The sequence below is a fragment of the Mus musculus genome, chromosome 4 (assembly GCF_000001635.26).
Source record: "Mus musculus strain C57BL/6J chromosome 4, GRCm38.p6 C57BL/6J".
NCBI classification, from domain to species: domain Eukaryota; kingdom Metazoa; phylum Chordata; class Mammalia; order Rodentia; family Muridae; genus Mus; species Mus musculus.
The window spans coordinates 130,129,732-130,152,819 of record NC_000070.6 but is presented as its reverse complement, the minus strand read 5'-3'; the positions used below and the strand labels follow the sequence as shown (position 1 = coordinate 130,152,819).

Sequence of the window (23,088 nt, the reverse complement as noted above, 5' to 3'; positions counted from 1 at the left end):
CTCCTCCTTCTTTTTTCTCCTCCCTCTCCTCCTTCTCCTTTTTTCTCCTCCTTCTCCTCCTTCTCCTCCTCCTCCCCCTCCTCCTCCTCCTCCTCCTCCTCCTTCTTCTTCTTCTTCTTCTTCTTCTTCAAGACACAGTTTCTCCATGCAGCCCTGGCTGTCCTGGAACTTGCTTTGTAGACTACTCTTGTCTCAGACTCAGAGATCACCTGCCTCTGCCTTCTGAGTGCTGGGATTAAAAGTCGTACCGCCACTACCCAGCCACCCAGAGGCTTTTTAAGTAGGTCATATGATTGATGAGTTGTGATAGCTAAGTATTTGGGACAGAGTCTCGGGTACCCTAGGTGACTTTAAAGTAGCTCTGTAGACAAGGATGGTCTTGAACATCCGGTCCTCCTGCCCCTGCCTCAGTGCTGGGATTCCAGGTGTCTTCTGCCATACATAGTTTTATATGATACTGGTACCTGGGCTCCAGTTCAGGGCTTTGTATTAAGTAAACATTCTACCAACTAAGCCACGACACTCAGATGCCTACTTTTATCTAATTTTGCTTCCCAAATGTCCCCTGCCATGGAAGTGAAGTAGATTCGTCTGTTATTCTGTTGACGTCATAGCTTTAAAGTGACAGTTTTCTAATGTTAAAGTCTCTCAAGTCCTTGGAAGATGCCCAACTTGGTCCTTATGCATTTTTAATAGTTTGGGATATTTGCATCTATAATCGTCATAAACTGACCTACATACAACCTTCTTGTCCCACACGGTCATCATCTAGGTTGGATATCAAGGTTGCAGTCCCCACATAAAACACGGCAAGCACTTTCCCCTCGTTTTCTGTCATTTGAGGCAATTTGTGTAAGATATGGACTCTCTGCTACCTGAATATGTACCCAAGTCCATGGTATTCCGTTGTCATAGCTACATGCAATTCCCTGAAACCTTTACTTTCTGATGACAAGATTTGCCACCAGGTCAAGTTCCCAGTGTCCTTCTGCTTGGTCTGTGGGAGGACTCTCTCCCAGGAGGCTTCTCAGCTCCTAAAATCACTTCCTTAACACGACAGACACACCAGACAGCCAGAGTGGGTGGAAGAGGGAAGACAGAGACCATGGCTCAGTACAGGAAAGAGCAGGTCAGGCCTGTGACTGAGGCTCCCACAGCATTCTCTCTCCCTCGCTGTCAGCCAGGTCTCCTGCTTTAGAACAGTGCTAACAACAGAGACATCTTGTCTTCTGTCATTGTTCATTCTCTGTATTTTCCAGTGTGTCAGAATCTGAGCGAGGAGAATGGCTATTTAAAGGAGATCCTCGGTGAAGCTCAAGCCAGAAGGCACACAGAGAACCTGCTGCGTAGTTAGGGAACTGATCAGAAGATGATCCGATCGACACAGTAAACAACCAGAGACATTCCCTCCCAAGAACGGCACAAGGGTAGCCTTTAGTGCAAGATGCTCGAATTCTACTATTCAGAGAGTTAGATTATGATTTCAGTGTTGGATTCAAAGAGATAGCTAGAGGGTCAGGGTTATAGCTTAGGTGGTGCAGTGCCTGCGGAACGTGCAGGGAGTACCAGGTTCCACTGCACAGAACCGGAATGCTGGCCCACAGTTCTAATCCCAGTGCAGGGAGGAGGATCAGAAGTTCAAGGTCATCCTCACCTGCACAGAGAATTTAAGGCCAATGTTGGGTACGCGACACTTCGTCTCAAAAGAGGGAGGGTTAGGGGATTGGAGAGATGGCCTGGCACTGAAGAACATTTGTCTTTTCCAGAGGACCCTTGTTCATTCCCAGCACCCACCTGGTGCCTCTCAACCACCTGTGACTCCAGAGCCAGTGGATGTGACCCCATCTTCTGGACTCTATGGCAATGAAATCTCATGAAACATAGACATATATGCAGGCAAGATACCCCATACACATAAAATACATACATACTTACATACATGCATACATACATACATACTGGGGACATGGGAGGTGGCTTGTTGGTAAGGTTCCTGCCATACAAGTATGAGGACCTGAGTTTGGATTCCCCTCACCTATGTGAAAACACACACACACACATACACACACACAGACACACACACACAGACACACACACACAGACACACACCATCCACACACACACATACACACACATACACACACACACACATACTCACACACACACACACACACACATACACACACACACACATACACACACACACACACACACACACACAGACACACACACACACACACACACAGAGCAGTATGTGCTTGCAATCCCCTAGCTGGGAAGACACAAGGGAAGTATCGCTGGGGCTTCCTGACAGCTGATCTAGCTGGATAGATGAATTCACTGTCTCAGATACTAAGATGGAAGGCAACTGAAAATGACATCCACCACTACATACGTCCACATATTTGTGCATACATATGAACACAAGTACCTCACATAGACAGACAGACAGACAGACAGACAGACAGACAGAGGACATAGCTATAGGCAAGTACTCTGGTAAACACATTTACAATTCTACAATAGACCTTCAGAGGTGGAGCCAAGAAGATCAAGAGTTCAGTCCTCTTCAGGTACATAGCTGGCCTAAACTATAAGAGATAGGAGAGAGAGAGACAGAGAGACAGAGACAGACAGAGACAGAGACAGAGACAGAAAGAAACAGAGAGAGATGTAGAATAGCTACAAAGATGTAGCTTTAGTAGAACATCAAATTTCCATGTACAGATTATAGGACTGGGACAGTAATCTTAAAAATAATACAAGTTGCAATAATATAGTATTATAAAGTATAATAAAAGAACAAGAAGATGTGGCCAATGCTAAGACATGGTATGAAAACTAAAAAAAAAAAAAAAATGTCTGGGGCTGATGAAATGGTTCAGAAAATAAAGGTGCTTGCTGCCAAGCCTAAAGACCCTAGTTCAATCCCCAGGATCCACACATCAAAAGAAGAGACCCGACTCCTAAAAGTTGTCCTCTGATCACAAGGACCCTGTGGCAGAAGCATGCTGACACACATATAAATGCACAGGCACACACACAATAAACAAACACAAACATAATACAAATATTCTGTAAAGAGAAAAGTTTGGGAAATTGTTTTGTAAAAGTCTGTTTAGCACCTATGAAGTAAATATGAATCTTCAACTTCCCCCTGCCCCAAACACAAGAGTAAAAACACACATACAGAGACAGGAACATTTTCTAAGATGAGACACAACCCCTTATACCAGCGGTGTTTCTTGTGATGATGGTGTTCCTAGTGTGATTGCTGGTTATCTACAATGAGTCCCTCTTCACCTTGACCCACGCACATGCCTGTGTGCAAGCTGGTGCCCTATGCCCCAGCCTGCTATGGATCCTGCCCCACTAGGGCAGCTAAGGATGCATGAGCGACATTTACTCACACACAAAGCTTCCGGCGGTCTTCCTTCCATGTACTTATTTTTAAATGTTACTTAAAGATACACCTAGCAAGACAGACACTCCAGGAGTGAGAGGCTTCCCAGGTCTCCAAAGCACTGGAACGGACCCAAGGGTCAACAACTCGAAATATCAGAGATCTTCAGGGCCATCCATCAGAATTTAGAACCGGAAGTCTGGAAATCCAGAGAAGGAAAGCCACAGACAGGAGCGGGCTCCAGAGGGCAAGTACTGCGATTAAGGCAAACGTTTCTTCTCCGAAGAACAGGAGAGAAATACAATTCGGAGCTCGGAGCTCGGGGAGAGCAAGAAGCTGTGTGAGGATGCCATGATGCACGTGGGAAAGGAGCCACCGAGGAGGCTATAAAGGGAGTGTGGGGGAGCTCACTTGAACTCAGCGCCTCGTGCATCTCCCTTCGAGCGCCACTAACACCGGGAGATCCTAGGTCCCGACATACCACTCAGCTCCACAACTGTACTCCCAAAATGCTTTATTGACTGTCAATATTTGAAATCCAATTATAGACATTTTAATTGTGGATACAGAACCAGAGGCAAACACAGTTAGTAGAGGCATGAATAGGAAGGGCAGGGAAGAGTAATGAACATTTTATACACTGGGGAGTCCAGAAACCCCTCCATAAAACTAATGGTACCGAGGACACGTGTAAAGGGGAGAACACTTTAGCATCTGAAAGGCCCCAGGATCCACGCCCGGCACCACAATGAAGCAAAAGGAAATGAATGTCATCAGAAAGAGTGGGGAAATGTGTGTGTAACCAAACTCAGGAGGAAGTTACCACTGGAAGGTTGTCCCGACGCTGGACGCTGTAGCTCTTTGGTAACCACCTGATTTCCTGAGTCATAAAACACTTATGCATCGTCAGCTGGAATGTCTCTCTGAAGCAAAAGCGCATTTCCCAGCATCCCTTACAGCGACATTCATTCAGGTAATCACATTTGGGTTACCTGGATATATGGAGAAATAACACTTCTTTTCATTACTTTGAATATGAGTGTGACAAGCCTTCTCTGGCCCAGGCTGAGTCTTGTTATAAGTTACAGTGGACAACACTCATGCGCGCACACACACGCACACACATGCATACACACACACACACACACACACGTGCGCGCACACACACATGCACATATACACACGCACACACACTCAAGCACACACACACACACACTCGCGCGCACACTGATTACATGTTAAGCACTTTTATGGCTTTGACTGCGTTTGCTTATTGTGTATGCATGTAGGCACCTGTATTCATCCTGAGAACTGGTCTCAGGCTGTCAGGCTTGGTGGAAAGTGCCTCTACCCACTGAGCCATCTTGCTGGTCTGTGCAGTGGTTTTAAAAATGGGCCTGCCTGGAGGGCAGATGTCTAAAAACAGTGTTAGCTGGGAATGCTTCCTTCTTTCAGACTCCGGGGAAAATCAGCTGCTTTCCCCGGGATCTCCACGTTCATGTGCTTCCGTCAGCAAAGCCTGACCAGTCCTACTTTCAGTCTTCTTCTTCTTTTTTTTTTAAGATTTATTTATTTATTACATGTAAGTACATTGTAGCTGTCTTCAGACACTCCAGAAGAGGGAGTCAGATCTCATTAAGGATGGTTGTGAGCCACCATGTGGTTGCTGGGATTTGAACTCTGGACCTTCGGAAGAGCAGTCGGGTGCTCTTACCCACTGAGCCATCTCACCAGCCCCAGTCTTCTTCTTGAAGGGCCTCTTATGATTATGTTAGGCTTACCAAGGCAATCTAAAATAACACCCCATCTCAAGATTCTCTCTTTCTCTCCATGTCCCTCTCTTCCCTGTCCCTCTCCCTCTTCTCCCTGTCCTCTCCCCCTCCTTGCCTCCCTCCATCTGCCACTGTCTCTGTCTCTCTCTGTCTCTCTGTCTCTCTGTCTCTCTGTCTCTCTGTCTCTGTCTCTGTCTCTCTCTGTCTCTCTCTGTCTCTCTCTCTCTCTCTCTCTCTCTCTGCCAGGCAACACTTGAGATGGTGCAGATGCAGAGGCGGGCATCTCTCTGTGAATTCCAGGCCAGCCTGGCCTACGAATGGAAACCTTGTCTCAAAATAAAAACAAAACCTTTTTTGAAACTGGGTCTCATGTAGTCTAGGTTGCCCTTGAACTTGCTATGTAGCTGAGGATGACTTTGAACTTCTGATCGTCCAACCTCTACCTCCCAAGTGCTGTCATTCCAGGTATGTGTCACCATGCCCGATTTATAAGTAGTGCTGGGGACCAAACTAAAGGCTTTGTGCGTGCTCAGGAAGCACCCTACTGGATGATTTCCATCCCTGCCCTTTCGAACATCTTAGTCATTTCTGCAAATTCCATTTGCTATAGATGCTAGCAACCAGGATGCAGACACCCGTCGGGGGGGACATTATTCTTTTCACCATGGCTTGGTATAGTGTTGTTCCCATTTAAAGATGATGAAACCCAAGCACAGGGAAGCTAAGTAGTGCGTCAGAGTCACCCAGCAGGAAAGTAGCTAATCCATGATTTAAATCCAGTGTGGCTCCAGTCTCTCTGCACACAATCCGGACTCCCCTCTATCCTAGCTGAGTGCTGGTGTCCTGGTAACGGCAGAGCTGCCTTGCCAGTCCTGGATGGCCTACAGAGAGAGATGCTGTCATCTTTTGACATCGACACCTTCTGTTATGGTAGCTGTATTCAAATGCAAGGATCTGCTGCTACTCTACAAAATTAAAAACGATCTTACTTTATTTTTTTCTCCAAACGATTTATTCTGAAGGAGAAGAGTATATTCTTTGTTCATTTTAAAAGTCCTGAAGTTTCAGGGCAAGACTAGTGATCTGTCTGCATCATAACCTGCTGCAGCCCTGCAGAGACTGTACTGCCTCTAGGATAGACTAATTCAAACTCACTCTCTCTCTCTTCCCATCTCTCTGTCTCTCTGTCTCTGTGTCTCCCTGTGTCTCTGTCTGTCTCTCTGTCTTTCTGTGTCTCTGTCTGTCTCTCTCCCTATGTCTCTGTATCTCTCTGTCTCTCTGTCTGTCTCTCTGTCTCTGTCTGCCCATGTCTCTGTGTTTCTCTGTATCTCTGTGTGTCTTTCTGTGTTTCCCTCCATCTCTGTGTCTTTGTTTCCCTGTGTCTCTGTGTTACTGTCTCTCTGTCTGTCTCTGTCTCTCTGTCTCTTTCTCTCCCTTTCTTAAGTTTCTCTATGTACCACTTGCTGGCCTGGAACTCCCCGTGTACAACAGACAGGCCTTGAACTCACAGAGATCTGCCTGCCTCTTCCTCCTGAATACTGGGATACAGCCTGATTCATCTCTCTATTTTGTTCCTTTTGGGAACACCTGAGCCAAACTAAATGCTGCTTTGGTAGCTCTCACACCAGACCTGTTCCTCACCTCTGCTCACACTGTCCCAGGCTAGACCACCTCCCCTCCTCCTTTTTCATTCTTGCCCACCATTTCCTTCTAACTTATTTCTCCATTGCCATGACAAAACACCATGGTCAAGACAACTTATAAGAGAAAAAGGTTACTGAATGCTTACATTTTAGAGGATGAGTCCATGACTACCAGGGCAGGAAGCATGGCAACAGGCTAGCAGACTGACAGGCATGGCACTGTAGCTGGGAACTCACATCTTGAGACAATAAGCATAAGTCGGAGATACTAGGAATGAATAGCATTGATGTTTAAAACGTCAAGGCCCCACCCCCACCCCTGTGATGCAGCTCCCCCTACAAGGCCACACCTCCTAATCCTTCCTGAACAGTTCCACCACCTGTGGACCAAATATTTGAATATATGAGCCATTCTCATCCAAACCACTACAACATCTCACTCCAAAAAACCACCTGCAAACTCCTATCCAGTCCTTAAGACCTAGCCCAAGTTGCTCCTGGAGGATTTTTGTCCCTAGATTTTTTTTTCTCTCCTGTTTAAGATTTTTCTCAAATACCTAGTCAGTCCAATCGTTCTGACTCCTGCCCACCCCCTACGTGTTCTGACCTCTCATACCCAGATCACCCCAGAGGAACAAGCCATTTCTTGATTTTTGTTCCTTCTGGTTTTTTTGTGTCAGAATAACCACACCCATACGCATTCACAGTGGCTATTGTTCACTAATTGCGCTGACTAGGTTTGTGTCAACTTGACACAAGCTGTAGTCATCTGAGAGAAAGGAGCTTCAATGGAGAAAATGCCTCCAGAATACGCAGCTGGAAACAGGCCTGTAAGGCATTTTCTTAATTACTGATCAGTGTAGGGAGAGTCCAGGCCACTGTGAGTGGCGAAACCCCTGGACTGGTGGTCCTGGGTTCTATAATAAAAGCAGGATGAACAAGCCAGCAAACAGCAGGACTCCTCCATGGCCTCCGCACCAGCTTCTGCCTCCAGGTTCCTGCTCAGTTTGAGTTCCTGTCTTGGCTTCCCTCAGAGGACCAGGCGGTGATTTGGGAGGTGTAAGCAATAGAAACCCTTTCCTCTCCAAGCCTTCCTGGTCATAGTGTTTCATTACAGCAACAGAAACCCTAAGATATTAATAGTAGTGTCATTTAATAATTTGGAGGCTCTCACAAGACCCTAGCGCTCAGAATATTTGCAATATCAAACCACAAGTTAAGCGGAAGCCTGTCTGATGGGGTTAATTCTTCCCCCATGACTGCTGGGATTTTAAAATGGAAGCCTAATATTGAATGATCATGCATCCAAGGATGTCAGTCCTCATCTTGCTGATGCCTGGTCCTGACACTCTCCATGCCTGCCTGGTCTCAGGAAGTCCTCCCACAAGCCTCCCTATGGGAAAAGCTACTGGTGTTTGATTTTAACCAGTGGCATGTGTGTGTGTGTGTGTGTGTGTGTGTGTGTGTACGTATATGTGCACTCACATACTATAACATCAATGTGAGCTGATCTCCATGCTGAGAGCCCACATCCTAATGAATTCTCAAAGAGGAAGACCAAGGGATAGGCAGGGCTGCACTACTAGGACAGGATCTGGGGAGTGACTCCCTTACTTTTCCAGGTTCGCAGGCTGCCCTTGGGGTGCACTTCCCACACTCAGCCTGGGGCCCCTTCCTCACAGCCACCCTGTCTGAGGCTCCTAATTCCTTCTTAGAAGCTACCCGGGTGTTCAGCATAATCTCCTCACCTCAAGCTTTATAATACAGTCATATCTGCACGTCTTCTAGACTGTGGGGCTCATTGTCTCGTTCCAGGGATAGTCAAGACTTGGGTTTTGTTTTTGTTTTTGAAGCATTGGTGTAGAACCCCTGTAACTTTAAATTTTTTCAAATCCTATTTTTAATGATGGTTCTTAAACTCTTTGATCTCCCCTGTAGCCCACCACCCACCAGAGGTAATGGGAAAGAAAGGATATGGACGAGGCAGTGGGGGATTGTGGGGGGAGCAGACCTGTTTAGAAAGGTTCTTTAGAGCAACCCCGATCTGTGTTGTCTGGAAATTGTCAGTTCAGTTCACAGGTCAGCAGCAGCAGCAGCAGCTTGATCCACTTGCAAACACTTCAGGGATACACCAGCAGTCCAGTTCTGCAGAGTCGGGTTAGCAACAGTGGTAACTCAACTTAGCAGGGACAGCCAGGCCTCAGCCTTGACTTGAGTCAGCAGGAGGGACCAGGAGGAACACCAGGAGAAGCTCTCAGCTGTGCCTCTCTCAGTGAACCGAAGATCAGCGAAGACACAAGACCCACAAGTGTTGCACAGCTAGCTCTGTAAGCAAGTTTAGCTCAGCCTCCGTCCCTGTTTGACCCGTTCTTTTTATACTCTCTCTAAACATCACATATCCTCCATGGGTCTTGCCTTAACACATGCGTCTGTCTCCGCTGACATCACTCTGCCAATCAGACTGAGTCTGTGGAAGTGGCAAGAAACTGCAGCACACGCCAGAGGTTTTTTTTGGTGTGGTTCTCTCTATGGAGTCCTGACAAATGCAGCTCAACTACGCAATGTAAGGTGGACCAATATATGAATGTTGTTAACAAAGCATCCTTCGTCACGTGTCCTTTCACATGCTTGCTTTAGCAGAACATCCTTTCACTTGTCTGCTTCGGTGAAACCTTCCATCATGAGCCTGCCTTAGTCTTTCACCTGTGTCTGCTTCAGCTAAATGTTCCTTCACGTGCCTGCCCTAGTGAAACACCATCCAACTGACTTCCCAAAGAATCCTTAAGTTTCCACTTCAAACCCCTAGGGCCTTGTGCACGGTAAGCAAGCACTCCACCTCTGAGCCACATCCCCAGACTCCAGACCTCCAATTTGACCACCTTAACCCTACATCCCTTTGTCCGGTGTTAGGGATAGAACAAAGCCTTGCACATGCTCACAACTGCTGAACCAGCCAGCTTGATGTCAAATTAGAGTCCCTCTGAGGTATTATCTAACTGATTACAGAGTTCTAGGGACATGGAAGTAACACAGGAGTACTGAGCTGGGCAGCTAAGCCAGGCCTTTCTGGCCCCAGAGCCTGTGCCCCTGGCCTCCTTTCAACCACCTCTTGACCAACTATTCAGGTAGGTTTTCTTGTACTCATATTGCGGATCCTAAACTCATTCCACCAGTGTCTGTCTCCTTACAGTACGCCCCCACCCCCATGCATTTGACTCCTCCCAACCACCTCTATATAAGGGGCGCCCCAGCCTAAGCTGCAGGGTCTGCTCTGCTGTTGCATGGCCCTCACGGTTTCTTGAGTGAGTAGCTGGGTGACCAAGCCCCTTCTCCTGCCCCACTCCTGTGTGGAGGATGATGTCTAAATCTCTGAGGGTCCTGATTCCAGACCTAGCATCCCTCCTTTCTCAGTGCATGTTGATCCCTCTAAGCCCCTCAGGTCTGATACGTGGAGCTCTTCCTCCAGGGGACAGACGAGGACATCCTGTGTAGATGCTGAGGGCATGAACTATCTGGGTCATGAATATTTGGCTAACACTTCCTAGAAGTCATTGCCATTGAACTCAGGGACAAAAAAACCTCACAGCTACCTTGGTGACTTCCCTAGTCTCTGTCCTTGGAACCCCCTTCCCAGAGCACAGTAGAGCCCAGTCTACCCTCTGTTTCCTGACTTAGAGCCTTCTAAACAACATCTCTGCCCCCTGGCCATAGCCGCTCACCACAGCCAGGCCTGAGGCATCCACAAATTGTAAAGCCAATTACTGTTCAGTTGCTCCAGTCCTAGCCAGACAGAGGTTACTGTAAGTCGCATTGGCATTGGCATTGGGAGGGAGGAATGGAGAAGCAGCACCTTAGGACAGTGTCTGGGCTGACACTTGAAGATGGATGTGACAGGGACCTGTGGCTTGGAGGCTCGGGATTAGATCAACAAGGCTGTGGCTGGCTGGTTCCAGGAAAAAAAAAAGTCATGTGGACACAGTTTGACAGACAGCACAAGCAAAGCCAAGGCTTCAGGCTGGCCTTCCCTGAGCAGAGGAGGCACCAGGGCTTGTGAGCCCAGTCCAAAGATGGAAAACCTGGAGTCCTTGATCCCTCTTGGGCACTGGCACTTTGCCAGGAGCTCCCAGAGGCCAGTACCATGGTGCCCAAGAACTAAACAATGGCAGCTCCTGCCAGTCGTCCACGGTGCACCCAGCTCAGGAGTCCTCTAAGCATATCTCTCTCTCTCTCTCTTTCTCTCTCTCTCTCTCTCTCTCTCTCTCTCTCTCTCTCTCATTTCTCTAGGCATCTGTAGCTGAATTGGGGTACCCAACTCAGGACCAGACAGTCCTGGTTCCTACAGTCTCCTGCTAATCAGGGTCAGATGGGTGAGGAACGGAGATCTGCCCCCTTCAGGTGTCCCTCATGACTTTCATCTTAGAGGGCAGCCATCTCTGGGGTACACAGGAATAAAGCAGGAGAAGTGGGTAGCTGAGATGGTCAGTGGGGCTGGGACTGGCCCTAAGATGCTAAGACATTGTATCTCTCCATGGTTTAAAGGAATAGCAGCCAGTCTCCATCCACACACATGGACAAAGGCACTCCCCCTCCCCCTGTGTACACTGCCTTGGAAGAATGGAGGCTGTTTGCTCTATCCAAGCTAGAGCGCCTAGGGGACTTGGAATCCACAGCTCTGAACTGTAGAGTTGGTGCAGAGCCTGGGCTGCCCACTGCCCACGCAGCGATCTGTATCTTCCACAATCCCTGACTGTACATCGCCTGCAGCAGCTGTTACTTGAATGTCCTTGCATGATCTGCCTCCCATCCCCCACGTGCTGTAGCCTCCTCTGGGACCCCTACATGGCAAATGGTCGCAGCTCCAGATTGGTGTGTGTGTTTGGGGAGGGGGGGTGCGGACAGAATGCAGAAGGATGACTCATCACCATGGGAGCAGACTACCGAGTTCCACATTCACACACTTGCAGAGCTGTAGACACAAAGGCATGCCCACACGCACATTCCCAAACTCACAGGGAGACACACTGAAATACACTGAGCGCACGCACATACACACGTGTGCATACAGTCCTTAGACACAGACACCAAAACAAAGGGACAAATCAAGACACATAAGACATCTCTTACCCAGGGGGAAGCCAATCATCATCCAAAAGCCTACTCTCGTACGGAGACACACAAATACCCATGGCTAGTTTCTTTAGAGACATCCTAACCACCCTCTGTGAATATATAAACCCTCTCCCTTATCACCCCACTGTGTCTCTCTCTGTGTGTCTCTGCTGTCTCTCTGCCTCTCTCTGTCGCTGTCTCTGTCTCTGTCTGTCTCTGTCTCTGTCTCTGTCTCTGTCTCTGTCTCTCTCTCTCTCTCTCTCTCTCTCTCACACACACACACACACACCACAGTCCCTCTTCTCTGGAGTCCTTCATCCATCCCCTGCCTCAGGCAGCACTCAGAGCAGACATGACAGTTTTAGAGTCCTAGAGATCTGTGGCCTATATTCTTGCATACAGATGCCACAACTACCCAAGGACAGAGTTTCTGCCTTGGGTCCAGCCACTCCCATTCTTCCAGAGTAGATAGAGGTCACCAGACCCAGAAGGGTGATGTCCTAGTCATCTGCTCACAGACCCCCTGTTTGCATCTCCAGTGCCTTAGAAGAGGGTCTGGCTGCAAAGGGAAGATGGTGGTTACAACTCCCAGGAAGGAAGGGATGTGTGAGAAAGGACCCTTGCTTGGACGACACTGTCTTGAGGTGATAGGTGGACAAAGTCCCCACCCACCTGCTAGGATTCCCAGGAGACCTGATCCAATCATGTGCACCTGCTGTTGTCTGCCTTAAAGACACACACACACACACACACACACACACACACACACACACACACCTCCGTGTTAACCCAAGGGCCACTTGGTCCTGCTTCCGGCTTCAGAGCAGGTGTTGCTGTTCTAGGAAGTCCTGGGTGAGCTCTTCTGCTCTGTTGTGACTCTCAGCTCCCTAGGTCTCACCCATCTTTGTGGACACCATAGGGAAATGCCTTACTCCCCGGAAGCCTACATCCTATGCAGAACTGGGGGTTAGAGGGGCTCTGGGAGATCTGAGAGTGAAACACAGGTTCGAACCTCAGCACTGCCTCTGACCTTGGGCAAAGCCCCGAGCTGTGTGTATCCAAGGACTTATCTGTAAAATGGGGACAGTAATAACTATCTCCCCCAGGCTGACGCGGGGATTAAATGAGATCATGCATTGAGTATCCTGTGGAAATGGCGGCCGTATTACAGGTTCATTGCTTGCCACAGAGATTGGTAAATATTGAGTTAATGAACGCCTCCAGCTTCCCTTCTTCTGCCTCCACCTCATGTCTGTGCTTTAGGAGGGGGAAAGTAAATGTGAACAAGAAGGATTTGGGGCAGGGAGAACGGGAAAGATCAGGGCTTTCTGACATCTCTGGACACCAGCTGCTCCAGCGCGTCCTGAGATTGCTTGAAGGCGGCACCGGCATCCTCTTACCCTTATGCCACTCACCTGTGCCACCACCCTAATCGGTCAGGTGAGGCAGCAAGTAGTGGTGGGGTCCACCCCTGCTCTGTGGCCCCTCGACGCTCCCCACCCCAGGTGCGTGCTGAATGCCGGGTGGCGGGAGCGTAAGTGTGCGAAGGATGTGAATGAGCCAGTGGACGCGTGAATGGAGGTGGATGGAAGCGTGAAGTACAAGGCGGGGCTCCAGCTGGGTGACCTCGAGTGCAGACAGGCCGGGGCTCCCTCCCCTCTCCTCCCAGCATCCCGCTCCGCTCCCCTCCCCGCGGCGCGCAGCCCTCCCTAGCCCTCCCGAGCTACCGCGGGCACCAGAGCCGGGACCACGCAGCCACTGAGCGGACAGCGCCGCCTCAGGAGGGGGCTACCCCGCCGCGTCTCCAGTTCCGCACCAAGGCGAAGTCCCGCGAGCAAGGTCCAGGTTCCAGCAACGGAGGATGCCCGGGGCCGGGAGCCAACAGGTGCGGGGCGTGGGCGACCCCCAGGACTGACTTGGGGATTCCAGAAGAGCATCGGCAGGTGATGGAGGGGGCTGGAGTCTCTGGGGACCTGGGTGCCGGAAGACTGCGCCACCCCCCACTCCGCTCACCTCCGGGAGGTACCCTTTAGCGCACTTGCTGCCCCTTCTGGGAATCCTCCCAGACCCCCTAAGGAGCAGGGAGGTCCCGCTGGGAAATCGGTAGGCCAATGTCTCTGCCCCTTCCCCTAGGGCTCTCGAAAGGACTGTCCATCCTCTTAACACCAATCTGGGGTCGTCCCTACCCAGCCAAGGGAAGAAGGGGTCTGAGCAAGGGAGGAGGGAGCGGCCTGAGCCAGGCCGGATTTATGAATGGAGAGCGGCCTGCGCACCGGCTCAGCGACCCCTGGCGGCCGTCGGGGAGCATCTCGGCCCCGGGGACTCCAGGAGACCTAGCAAGGGGGGTCTTGAGAAGCCTGTTTCTTGGCGTGAGGATCCTCCTTTCGTCTCTCCTAGGAAGGTGCTTACCCGCACTCCTCTTCGCGGGTCTGTGCGTTCCCGCGCGTGTACGCTCACTGAGGAGGATCTGGCAAGTCTAGTGGGCGGGACCTAGGTCTTTAATATCTCCCTGCACCCTTTTCCCAGCCAAGGGAAAAGGCTTGAGGACTGACTCAAGAAAGAATATTTGTCGTTGGGGATGGGTTTCCTTCCTAAATCTGTGGTGGCCGGAGGACTCAGACTGTCCTGGATTGGCTTTGTGACCTTGAACAAGGGACTCAACCTCTCAGCTTCCCGTCTCTCCATCCACACAACAGGGCTTGCTAATAATGATACCGAATACTGACTGGAGGGCCAGCTTCTGGGTGTACCAGGCTCTGGGTGAAGTAGTTCCCAAACCTTAGAGCTCAATACTCTTCATCGTGGCTCTGGAAGGTAGGTAACTTTAATACTCTGTTGGACCACTGGGTGGGGAAACTGAGTCTCAAGGAGGGAGGTAAAAGGTGCCTAGCTCCACCATTCCCACCCCATGACTAAGAATAAAGAGACGGAGGTAGACAAAGTCCCTAATGTCCTCTTCTTTCCTTCCTTCCTTCCTTCCTTCCTTCCTTCCTTCCTTCCTTCCTTCCTTCCTTCTTTCCTTCCTTCCTTCCTTCCTCCCTCCCTCTCTCCCTCCCTCCCTTCCTCCCTTCCTTCCTTCCTCCCCTCCTTTCTTCCCTCCTTCCTTTCTTCCCTACCTCCTCTCCCTCAGGAAGTTTGGTCTGAGACCCCAAAGACCTGAGGGCAAGACCAGGGCCTTTGAAAGGAGTGGGCTGAGGGCTTGTGGGAGTTTCTCTTTCTCCACAGAGCCCAGGACTCTCCTCAGCTGAAGTGGCTCCTAAACTCATGGAACCCTCGGCCACTCCTGGGGCCCAGCCTGGAGTCCCCACTAGTAGTGGGGAACCCTTCCATCTGCCTCCAGACTATGAGGACGAGTTCCTCCGATACCTGTGGCGCGATTATCTCTACCCGAAGCAGTACGAGTGGGTTCTCATTGCAGCCTACGTGGCTGTGTTCCTCATAGCCTTGGTGGGCAATACCCTGGGTAGGTGTCTGTTTTCTTCTGAACTAGAGGGAGTCCTGGGCCTTCCCTTCATACCCATTCTTGCTGGTGAGGTCGGGATGGGGCCTGAATGTGTGTGGCTTTGCTAACTGGCTTCACCTCACCTTGCTGCTCTCTGCAGTCTGCCTGGCTGTGTGGCGGAACCACCACATGAGGACAGTCACCAACTACTTCATTGTCAACCTGTCCCTGGCAGATGTGCTGGTGACTGCCATCTGCCTGCCTGCCAGCCTGTTAGTGGACATCACCGAGTCGTGGCTCTTCGGCCAGGCTTTGTGCAAGGTCATTCCCTATCTCCAGGTTAGCTCTCCCATGGCCCTCAGCACCCTCTACCACATCTGTCCAAAACCTATGACCTTGGTGGCTTTCAGTAACTTTATTGTTTGCCTTTCAGTCAAGTTACACTGGCTTAGGACTCTTGTGGGGCTATTCAAACCACCAGGCTGGACAGTTGGGAACACAGACACAGCCCGACATACACACATAGACAAACTTGACCACACACACACAGAGACACATACACACACACAGACACACACACAGAGTTACTTTCGGGTCCACAGGCACATGCAGAGAAGAGACAGAAGCCCACAGTGACAGACCTGCACTTAACAGGTCTGCTCCCTGACTCCAGTAGGGACCAAGAGAGACAAACAGAATTCTCTCTCTAGTCTCCTTCCCCAACGCTGGACACCAGGACACCCAGATGATATCAGTGGAATAGGAAGAGGACTAGCCAGAGACCACCACGGCCTCTTAGTAGCCCTTGGTCCTCTTCCTGTATCCTGGGAAACAGGGCACCCTGGAGGCAATGCCTACCTATACTACCAGTCAATTCATCTGTGCCGCTCAGACCAAGAGAGATTTCCCAACAGCATAGGGGTGACCTCCCGGGCTGACAGTGATGCCTCAGGGACTTCACACTGCTTTAAGGTTTTCTGCCCAACTGGTCCCCTCTGTGGATGGAGATCATGTGTCTCATCTCTTCACTGTACCAGGACACCTACTTCATAGGTTTTAAAAGTAGAGAAAGGAGGGGTAGGAGAGATGGCTCAGGGGTTAAGAGCACTGGCTCTTCCAGAGGCCCCCGGTTCAATTCCCAGCACCTAGATGTCATCTCACAACTGTCTGTAACTCCTGTTCCAGGGGATCCAACACCCTCATACTGACATACATGCAAGCAAAACATCAATGTACATAAAAAAAATTATTTAGAAAAAAATAGGGAGAGGTCTGTTTGCCACACAAAGTCTCATTGTGTGTGTCAGGTCTCCAATTGGACATTTTCCATACACGATTTCATTTATTCTCACCAGCATCCTGCCAGATAGATGCTATATTCCCATTCTGCAGATGAGGCTCAGAGAGGGTGAGTGACTTGCCCAAATTCACACAGCACAAAGGGGTGGAGTCACGATTTGCTGCACTGGTAGCTCTGGGCTGTGAACTGTTTCCCCTCCCCCTGCCCCGCCCTACCTCTGATGTTGTGTCCCTGTGGGGCAGGCTGTGTCGGTGTCAGTGGCAGTGCTGACTCTCAGCTTCATCGCCCTGGACCGCTGGTATGCCATCTGCCACCCACTGTTGTTCAAGAGCACAGCTCGCCGTGCCCGTGGCTCCATCCTGGGCATCTGGGCTGTGTCGCTGGCTGTCATGGTGCCCCAGGCTGCTGTCATGGAGTGCAGCAGCGTGCTGCCTGAGCTAGCCAATCGCACCCGGCTCTTCTCTGTCTGTGATGAGCACTGGGCAGGTAATGGGCACTTCTGGAGGTGTATACCCCCAGGGCAGGGGATTTTCAGGGTGGGTACCCCCAGGGTAGGTATCTCCTCTAGTGTGAGCATCAGCTGGGGATCCCTCCAGGCTGGCACCACTAGACTGGGCAATTCTAGGCTCTCTCTCTACCCAAGGTGCTTATGTGAATTCAGTTGTCCCCAGGTCTTGCTTTGGTTCATGTTGGGACAGGGTGGCATTGCTGAGGCAGACGGGGACCTCCAGGGTGAACTTGACCCTTGTGTCTTGCGACCTACAGATGAACTCTACCCCAAGATCTATCACAGCTGCTTTTTCATTGTCACCTACCTGGCCCCACTGGGCCTCATGGCTATGGCCTATTTCCAGATCTTCCGCAAGCTCTGGGGCCGCCAGGTGAGGCTCATCTGCTGTCGCTGTCTGGGCTGGGAAGGGGGAAGCTGTTTTTCTAAGGGAGTAGATGGTCCCTGACATTGGAACATATTATCTGCACTGCGAATATAGCGAGGCCAGGCCCAGGGACGTGGGGAGCTGGAGGCCCCAAAGTGACTTGCAGCCTCTTTTAATTAATCAATTACCTTCCAGGGCTTTGGCATAAGCCAGACAAGTGTTCCAGCACTAAAGAATATGCACAGAGCCTTTCTCCCTGATCCAGGTTCCCTCTGTCCTTTTTAAAAATGTTACAGGGTCTTGCTAAGTTGGTCTGACTAGACTGAACATCCAATTCTCCTGCCTCAGTCTCCTGTGTAGCTAGGATTATAAAGCCGGCTTTAACCGCCATATCTTATTCCCCTCCCCCCTAAAAATGTGAGAAAACAGACCCAGAGAAGCAACACAATGTCCCTCCCTCCTCCGGAAAGCACTCAGCTAGCCAGCAGAAAATCAGAGGTCAAAACCCAAGCCAGGCTCCAGAGCTCAGCTTAGGATCAGAATGTTAACCTTTGCAGTTTCAGACCACTTGCCCAGTGAGGCACTCTTGCCCACCCCTGAGTGTGACTGCTAAGGCCAGCCAGGCCAACTGGTTCCAGGCCTGGCTTTCTCCTCATTACATGGAGCCTTAGTGGGGTTGCTGAGATTGTGTTCACAGAAAGGTGGGTGCTAGGAGCCATTTGTACTGTGGCAGTAAGTCCTGAGCCAGTATCTAGGCAGTGAGAGAACACGTGTCACGGGCTGACAGGTCTCAGTGACATTCTGGGATATCATGTACGTTCTGCACAGTGCTACCCATGCCTAGGCCATGCAGGGCACTGGGTTGGGAGATGGGTTGGGAGATGTAGGCATACCCAGTTAGAGCCTTTCCTGGCTGGTCTACCTTAAGAAAGCAAAGGACTAGAGAAGTCACAGCTCACAAATGTATGAGCAGTCTCTAAACTCTAGTTTCTTGCATCCTGGATCCATGCCTCTTGGCTGTGGGGTGATTGCAAGGCATCTGCCTAGGCAGAGAGCTGGTGTCAGGCCTTCCCCGTGCCCTTCCTGATTCCCAGGGCTCCCTACAGTGTGACATGGACATCTCTTCATGACTCAGCTTTTCATCCTGTCCCAAAGACGGAGCTGCAGATCTCAGGAGGATGGGGGAGCAGTTAGAGGGGTGTTCAGAACCCCGCAATGTGGCAGTGTCCTTGTATGTCCCTGACTTGCTCACTAGGCCCTAACCATAGGGAATGACTCTCTCAAGGAGACATCCACCTTTCCTTCCTCTGTGTGTGTGTGTGTGTGTGTGTGTGTGTGTGTGTGTGTTGGCTAGATCCCTGGTACCACATCAGCCTTGGTGCGGAACTGGAAACGGCCCTCGGAACAACTGGAGGCTCAGCACCAGGGCCTCTGTACAGAGCCCCAGCCCCGGGCCCGAGCCTTCCTGGCTGAGGTGAAGCAGATGCGAGCTCGGAGGAAGACGGCTAAGATGCTGATGGTAGTCCTGCTGGTTTTTGCACTCTGTTATCTGCCCATCAGTGTCCTCAATGTCCTTAAGAGGTAAGGACACGTGGGGAGCTTGTAGGTAGGGAGGAACTCCACCCTGGGGCAGGCAGTTACTCTGCCCTGTTTCCACCTCCTCTATCTGTGCACGGGGATATCTGGCTCAGCTCCAAGTGCAATTAGAAAATCCTTCCTCTGTGCACTCAGCTATCAAGTTCTAGGATGACTGGGTACAAATGACAGACATGAGCCCTGTCTTCATAGAGGCTGCATTCCAGCGAGAAAGAGGGCAAATCAACAGAAAAAGTAGTGTAGTATCAGGCTGTGAGGGTCCTGAAGAAAGATGAAATTCCAAAAGAGAACAGAGTAATAAGGGAGGCTGGTGGGTTTGGTTTTGTCTCGGATACATAGTTGTTGTTGTTGTTAATGTTGTTGCTGCTGTTGTTATTATTGTTCTCTGAGGAGCTGGGAGGTGTATGTCTGCAAGCTCAGCACTTAGCAGGCCAAGGCAAGAGGATCTGAGTTCAAAGTCAGGAGCAAGCATCAGGGGTCTGGAGGATAGCAGGTTAGGCAGAAGGACATGAGGATGCAGCAGATGAGGAGCCATGAGTTGTCACTGGAAGGTCATGGAGGACCGGCAGGGTCAGTCTGGGTTTGGCCATGTCCAGTCTGTGTGATCTTGGGCACGCAATTCTCTAAGCCTCAGCTGCTTTAGCTGAAAAAATGGATGCTGTCCACGGTGTGTTTCTGGTAGGTGGATGGATTGATCCCGGGGGATCAGAGAGCTGAAGTCTGAGCAAATCATTGGTCATTGTCCCAAGGCCCATTCTAGTTATAACCCATGTCTGGGTACCAAAACCAGCGGCCAAGATCTCAGACAGTGCCCCAAGGGGACAGCAGTGAGCAGTGGGGACATCTTCTAGTTAGAGCTCTGTGCCCCCCGCCACTTCCCATGTGCCCACCTGATCTGCTTCGCACCATTCTCCCTGGCACTAGAGTGTTCGGGATGTTCCGCCAAGCCAGCGACCGGGAAGCCGTCTACGCCTGCTTCACCTTCTCCCACTGGCTAGTGTACGCCAACAGTGCCGCCAACCCTATCATCTACAACTTCCTCAGTGGTAAGTGGACTACGGACGTGACGTGATGACCGGGGTGGCCATGGTCCCTGGGTCTATCGTGGGCTCGGAGGGGTGGATGTACCTGTTCCCAGGCTTTCTCTGGAAACCTGTCACTCATACAAGGCCCCTCCCAGGAGCCATGATCTGAGCTCTGACCTGCAGATGTACCCAGGATGGAGTGTGACATACCTGCACACCAGTGCCTATGAGGAAGGCCAGGGCCTGGGCCCACCCAGGGAGCATGCTCAGTGAGACTTCCGACTAGTGCCTCTCTGGCTGGAGCAGACACAGCAATCTATGCTCCTAGAGGGAACCAGACCAGAGGGAAGAGGACCCTGGAGACCCTGTCTGAGGGGAGATTGTATAGTCTCGCTAAGGGACAAGGGGTAGTCATCAGCAGAGACACAGGGTAGGGTGGCTTGACTGCCCCTGGATCCATGGGCCACAAAGCAAACTTCCTCTCTCTTCTGGGAGTCCAGGCCCCCTCAGCCCTATTCCCACCATGTTGTCCTGTACTCTACCTACCCCAGCCCATCTCAGTGGGTCTCCTACCTTTGGCTTAGCAGAATTGACTCATCGGACCTAAGATTTGGGACAAGGCTTCAGAGGAACTGTCAAGATGACTGCCCAAGAGTAGACGCAATTCTTTCAAAAATGGGCATTTGAGAAAGAGTCAGAGATCACTAGTGTTAACTCTCACTGGGACTCAAGAATTACTCAACCAGGCTGCCTGGCTGCTTCCCAGCTCAGAGGACAAGACAGAAGAGAGGGCTATTACTGAGGAGGAAGGAACAGGCAGCCACCCAGATGCATATATTCCTTGCCTAGGTTGTGTTTGCTGAGCAACTACTGTGTGCTCTTCCCTGAGTGGGATCCGAGATCACAGCAGGCTGGCAACACAGTTGGGGGTGGTTTGGTTTCAAGAAAACCTCTGTCCCCTGGCATAAACGCATGAGCAGTCTCTTCTCCTACTCCACCCTCGCCTTTGCGAGATGCACTTGGGACTAGATGCCCAGGTTCAACTTCTGGCTGGGTGGCTTGGGGCAAACCATAGTCTGCTGCACCTCTCCTCTGTGATGTGAAACACAGTCTGGCAAGGTGTGAGGATGCTCCTGGGTGAGGGATGGGAGCGGAGCCTGGGGGACTGACACAGCCCCTGGTGCAGTATGACTGTCACTGGCAAGGCCTGCTGCTTTCATCTCCACACCATTGGGGCAGAGCTGGAGGTGGGGTGGGGTGGGGGACAGCAACAGTGTGAACTCTGAGCTCCCTCCCTACACACACACACACACACACACACACACACACACACACACACACACACACCCCTGTCATGGAGACACACAGGTGAGGCCCTGAGCCAGACACCATGACCTGAGCCAGGCTCCTTGCCAGAGTGCAGTCAAGGAATCAAGACAATTGCATTTTGCTCCAGGAACCGGCTGGGGCCCTTTCAGCCTTTCTGGCTGGCAGGGCAAAGGTAGCCCTGGGCTCTCCTTCTGAGCTCTGCCCCTCCCTCTGGGCTCCACCAGGCAGCTCTAGCTAGAGTTGTGCAGGTGTTCCTTGAGGTCAACCCCCTTCCTGCTGCGTTTTTCCCCTTACGGCTGTGTCTTTTGTCTCCCAACCAAGGCAAATTCCGGGAGCAGTTCAAGGCTGCCTTCTCCTGCTGCCTGCCTGGTCTGGGTCCCGGCTCCTCTGCCAGACACAAGTCCTTGTCCTTGCAGAGCCGCTGCTCCGTCTCCAAGGTCTCTGAGCATGTCGTGCTGACCACCGTCACTACCGTGCTGTCCTGAGTGGGGCCGGCCCAGGCTCTGGGAGACCTGGTCCTTTGCCTGGGGTCCACCCCAGCAGTCACAGGAAGACTGCTGCGGTTCAGTGAGAGGCTGTGCGATGCCAGTCCTGGTTTTCTGCCAGAGTCATCCCCTCTCTGAGGTTGTGTCCCCTAAGCTGGGTGGATAGGGGCTTAAGCTGCTCAAGAAAGCAGTGTTGCAAACCGTCTAGTGCTGTGGGCGTGGTTACTGTCATCCCTGTCTCATATGGCTCTACCCTAGAGTGTCACTTCACCCTATCAGAGCTTGGCTTTCCTCCCAAAGACCTGACTCCTACTCAATTATAGGCCTTTCCTGCCTGGAGTCTGCTCCAAAGGTCCCCACAGACATATTCACCTGGCCTGAAGACCACTGGAAGCCGGGACTGCACATGGCCTGTTGCACCAATGTGTCCCTGTGAACTAATTTGGGCTCAGCCCTTCTCAGTGAGCTCTGAAGCACGGTCTACCCTCTCCAGGTGTGGACTGCATGCTGCACAGGCTAGAGCTCGTTGGCATTGTGGAATGCTTAAACACTCTCCATGTGGCCATTCGTTCAGCATGGAGGCCAGCAGCCCGGAGCAGCTGTAATTAAAAGCCTGGCACTGAATGTTCTCTTTCTTTGTCATTGCACAAAATCCGTGCTGCTCAGGTTAGTAGTGGGAAGTGGGGCAGCCGGGGGATGGCAGGAGAAGGCTCTGGAATGGAGTTATCGTGAAACCCCGCCGCCACCCCAGATGAACTGACTGGCGGCCATGCTACCTCTGGTAATGCCCAGCCTCTGGTGGCCAGGACTCTGATCTCTGACACACTTTATGTTCCCTGTCCGATGGCCTCTGGACCAGAAGGTAAGGAGGTAGGTGGATAGGCAGTGGGCTGACAGATTTACTCTTTGTAATGTTCTTGGAAATCAGGGCTCTGTTTATTTTCTATGAACTCACAGAATACAAAGAGAGCACCATGGACTTAGCCAGCCATGCCCTGGCTTCCACTGAGCTGATTACAAAGCTGCCCAAAAGGCCCCAATACTTGTTGCCAGAGGAGAAGGTGGACTCATTCTGGAGTGGCACTCTGCTTCGAGGAGCAGGGGACATC

At 51.1% G+C, this 23,088-nt stretch overlaps 1 protein-coding gene and 1 long non-coding RNA gene across 8 annotated transcripts; one reads left to right on the top strand and one right to left on the bottom strand.

The window, feature by feature from the left end:
• Positions 1-3,900: 3,900 nt before the first annotated feature.
• On the bottom strand, positions 3,901-8,866 carry Gm40259. 2 transcript variants are annotated; one of them, XR_868201.1, is made up of 3 exons: positions 8,830-8,866; positions 6,965-7,086; positions 3,901-4,395 (listed from the first exon to the last, which is right to left on the bottom strand). It is a non-coding gene; the product is annotated as a predicted gene, 40259 (long non-coding RNA). The 2 variants fall into 2 exon arrangements; XR_868202.1 differs by lacking the exon at positions 8,830-8,866 and adding an exon at positions 8,567-8,662.
• A 4,359-nt stretch (positions 8,867-13,225) lies between these two features.
• On the top strand, positions 13,226-22,603 carry Hcrtr1 (hypocretin (orexin) receptor 1). 6 transcript variants are annotated; one of them, NM_001305392.1, is made up of 10 exons: positions 13,658-13,812; positions 14,624-14,741; positions 15,153-15,390; positions 15,530-15,708; positions 16,762-16,777; positions 16,912-17,155; positions 17,435-17,550; positions 18,899-19,125; positions 20,065-20,186; positions 21,816-22,603. In NM_001305392.1, the coding sequence occupies exons 6-10, from the start codon at positions 17,059-17,061 to the stop codon at positions 21,977-21,979; spliced, it is 726 nt and encodes a 241-aa protein (NP_001292321.1). In that variant the 5' UTR covers positions 13,658-13,812; positions 14,624-14,741; positions 15,153-15,390; positions 15,530-15,708; positions 16,762-16,777; positions 16,912-17,058; the 3' UTR covers positions 21,980-22,603. The 6 variants fall into 6 exon arrangements, with proteins under 6 accessions (XP_017175645.1, XP_017175646.1, NP_001292321.1 ...); NM_198959.2 differs by lacking the exon at positions 16,762-16,777; NM_001163027.1 differs by lacking the exons at positions 13,658-13,812; positions 16,762-16,777 and adding an exon at positions 14,269-14,397.
• Positions 22,604-23,088: the final 485 nt, after the last annotated feature.

Bases quoted from the DNA above. Each gene is read 5' to 3' on its own strand.
- Hcrtr1 (XM_017320156.2), top strand. From the start codon at position 15,192: ATGGAACCCTCGGCCACTCCTGGGGCCCAGCCTGGAGTCCCCACTAGT. The intron at 15,709-16,911 runs GTTAGCTCTCCC...CCTGTGGGGCAG, and splicing joins AGGTCATTCCCTATCTCCAG to GCTGTGTCGGTGTCAGTGGC. The intron at 17,551-18,898 runs GTGAGGCTCATC...TGTGTTGGCTAG, and splicing joins GCAAGCTCTGGGGCCGCCAG to ATCCCTGGTACCACATCAGC.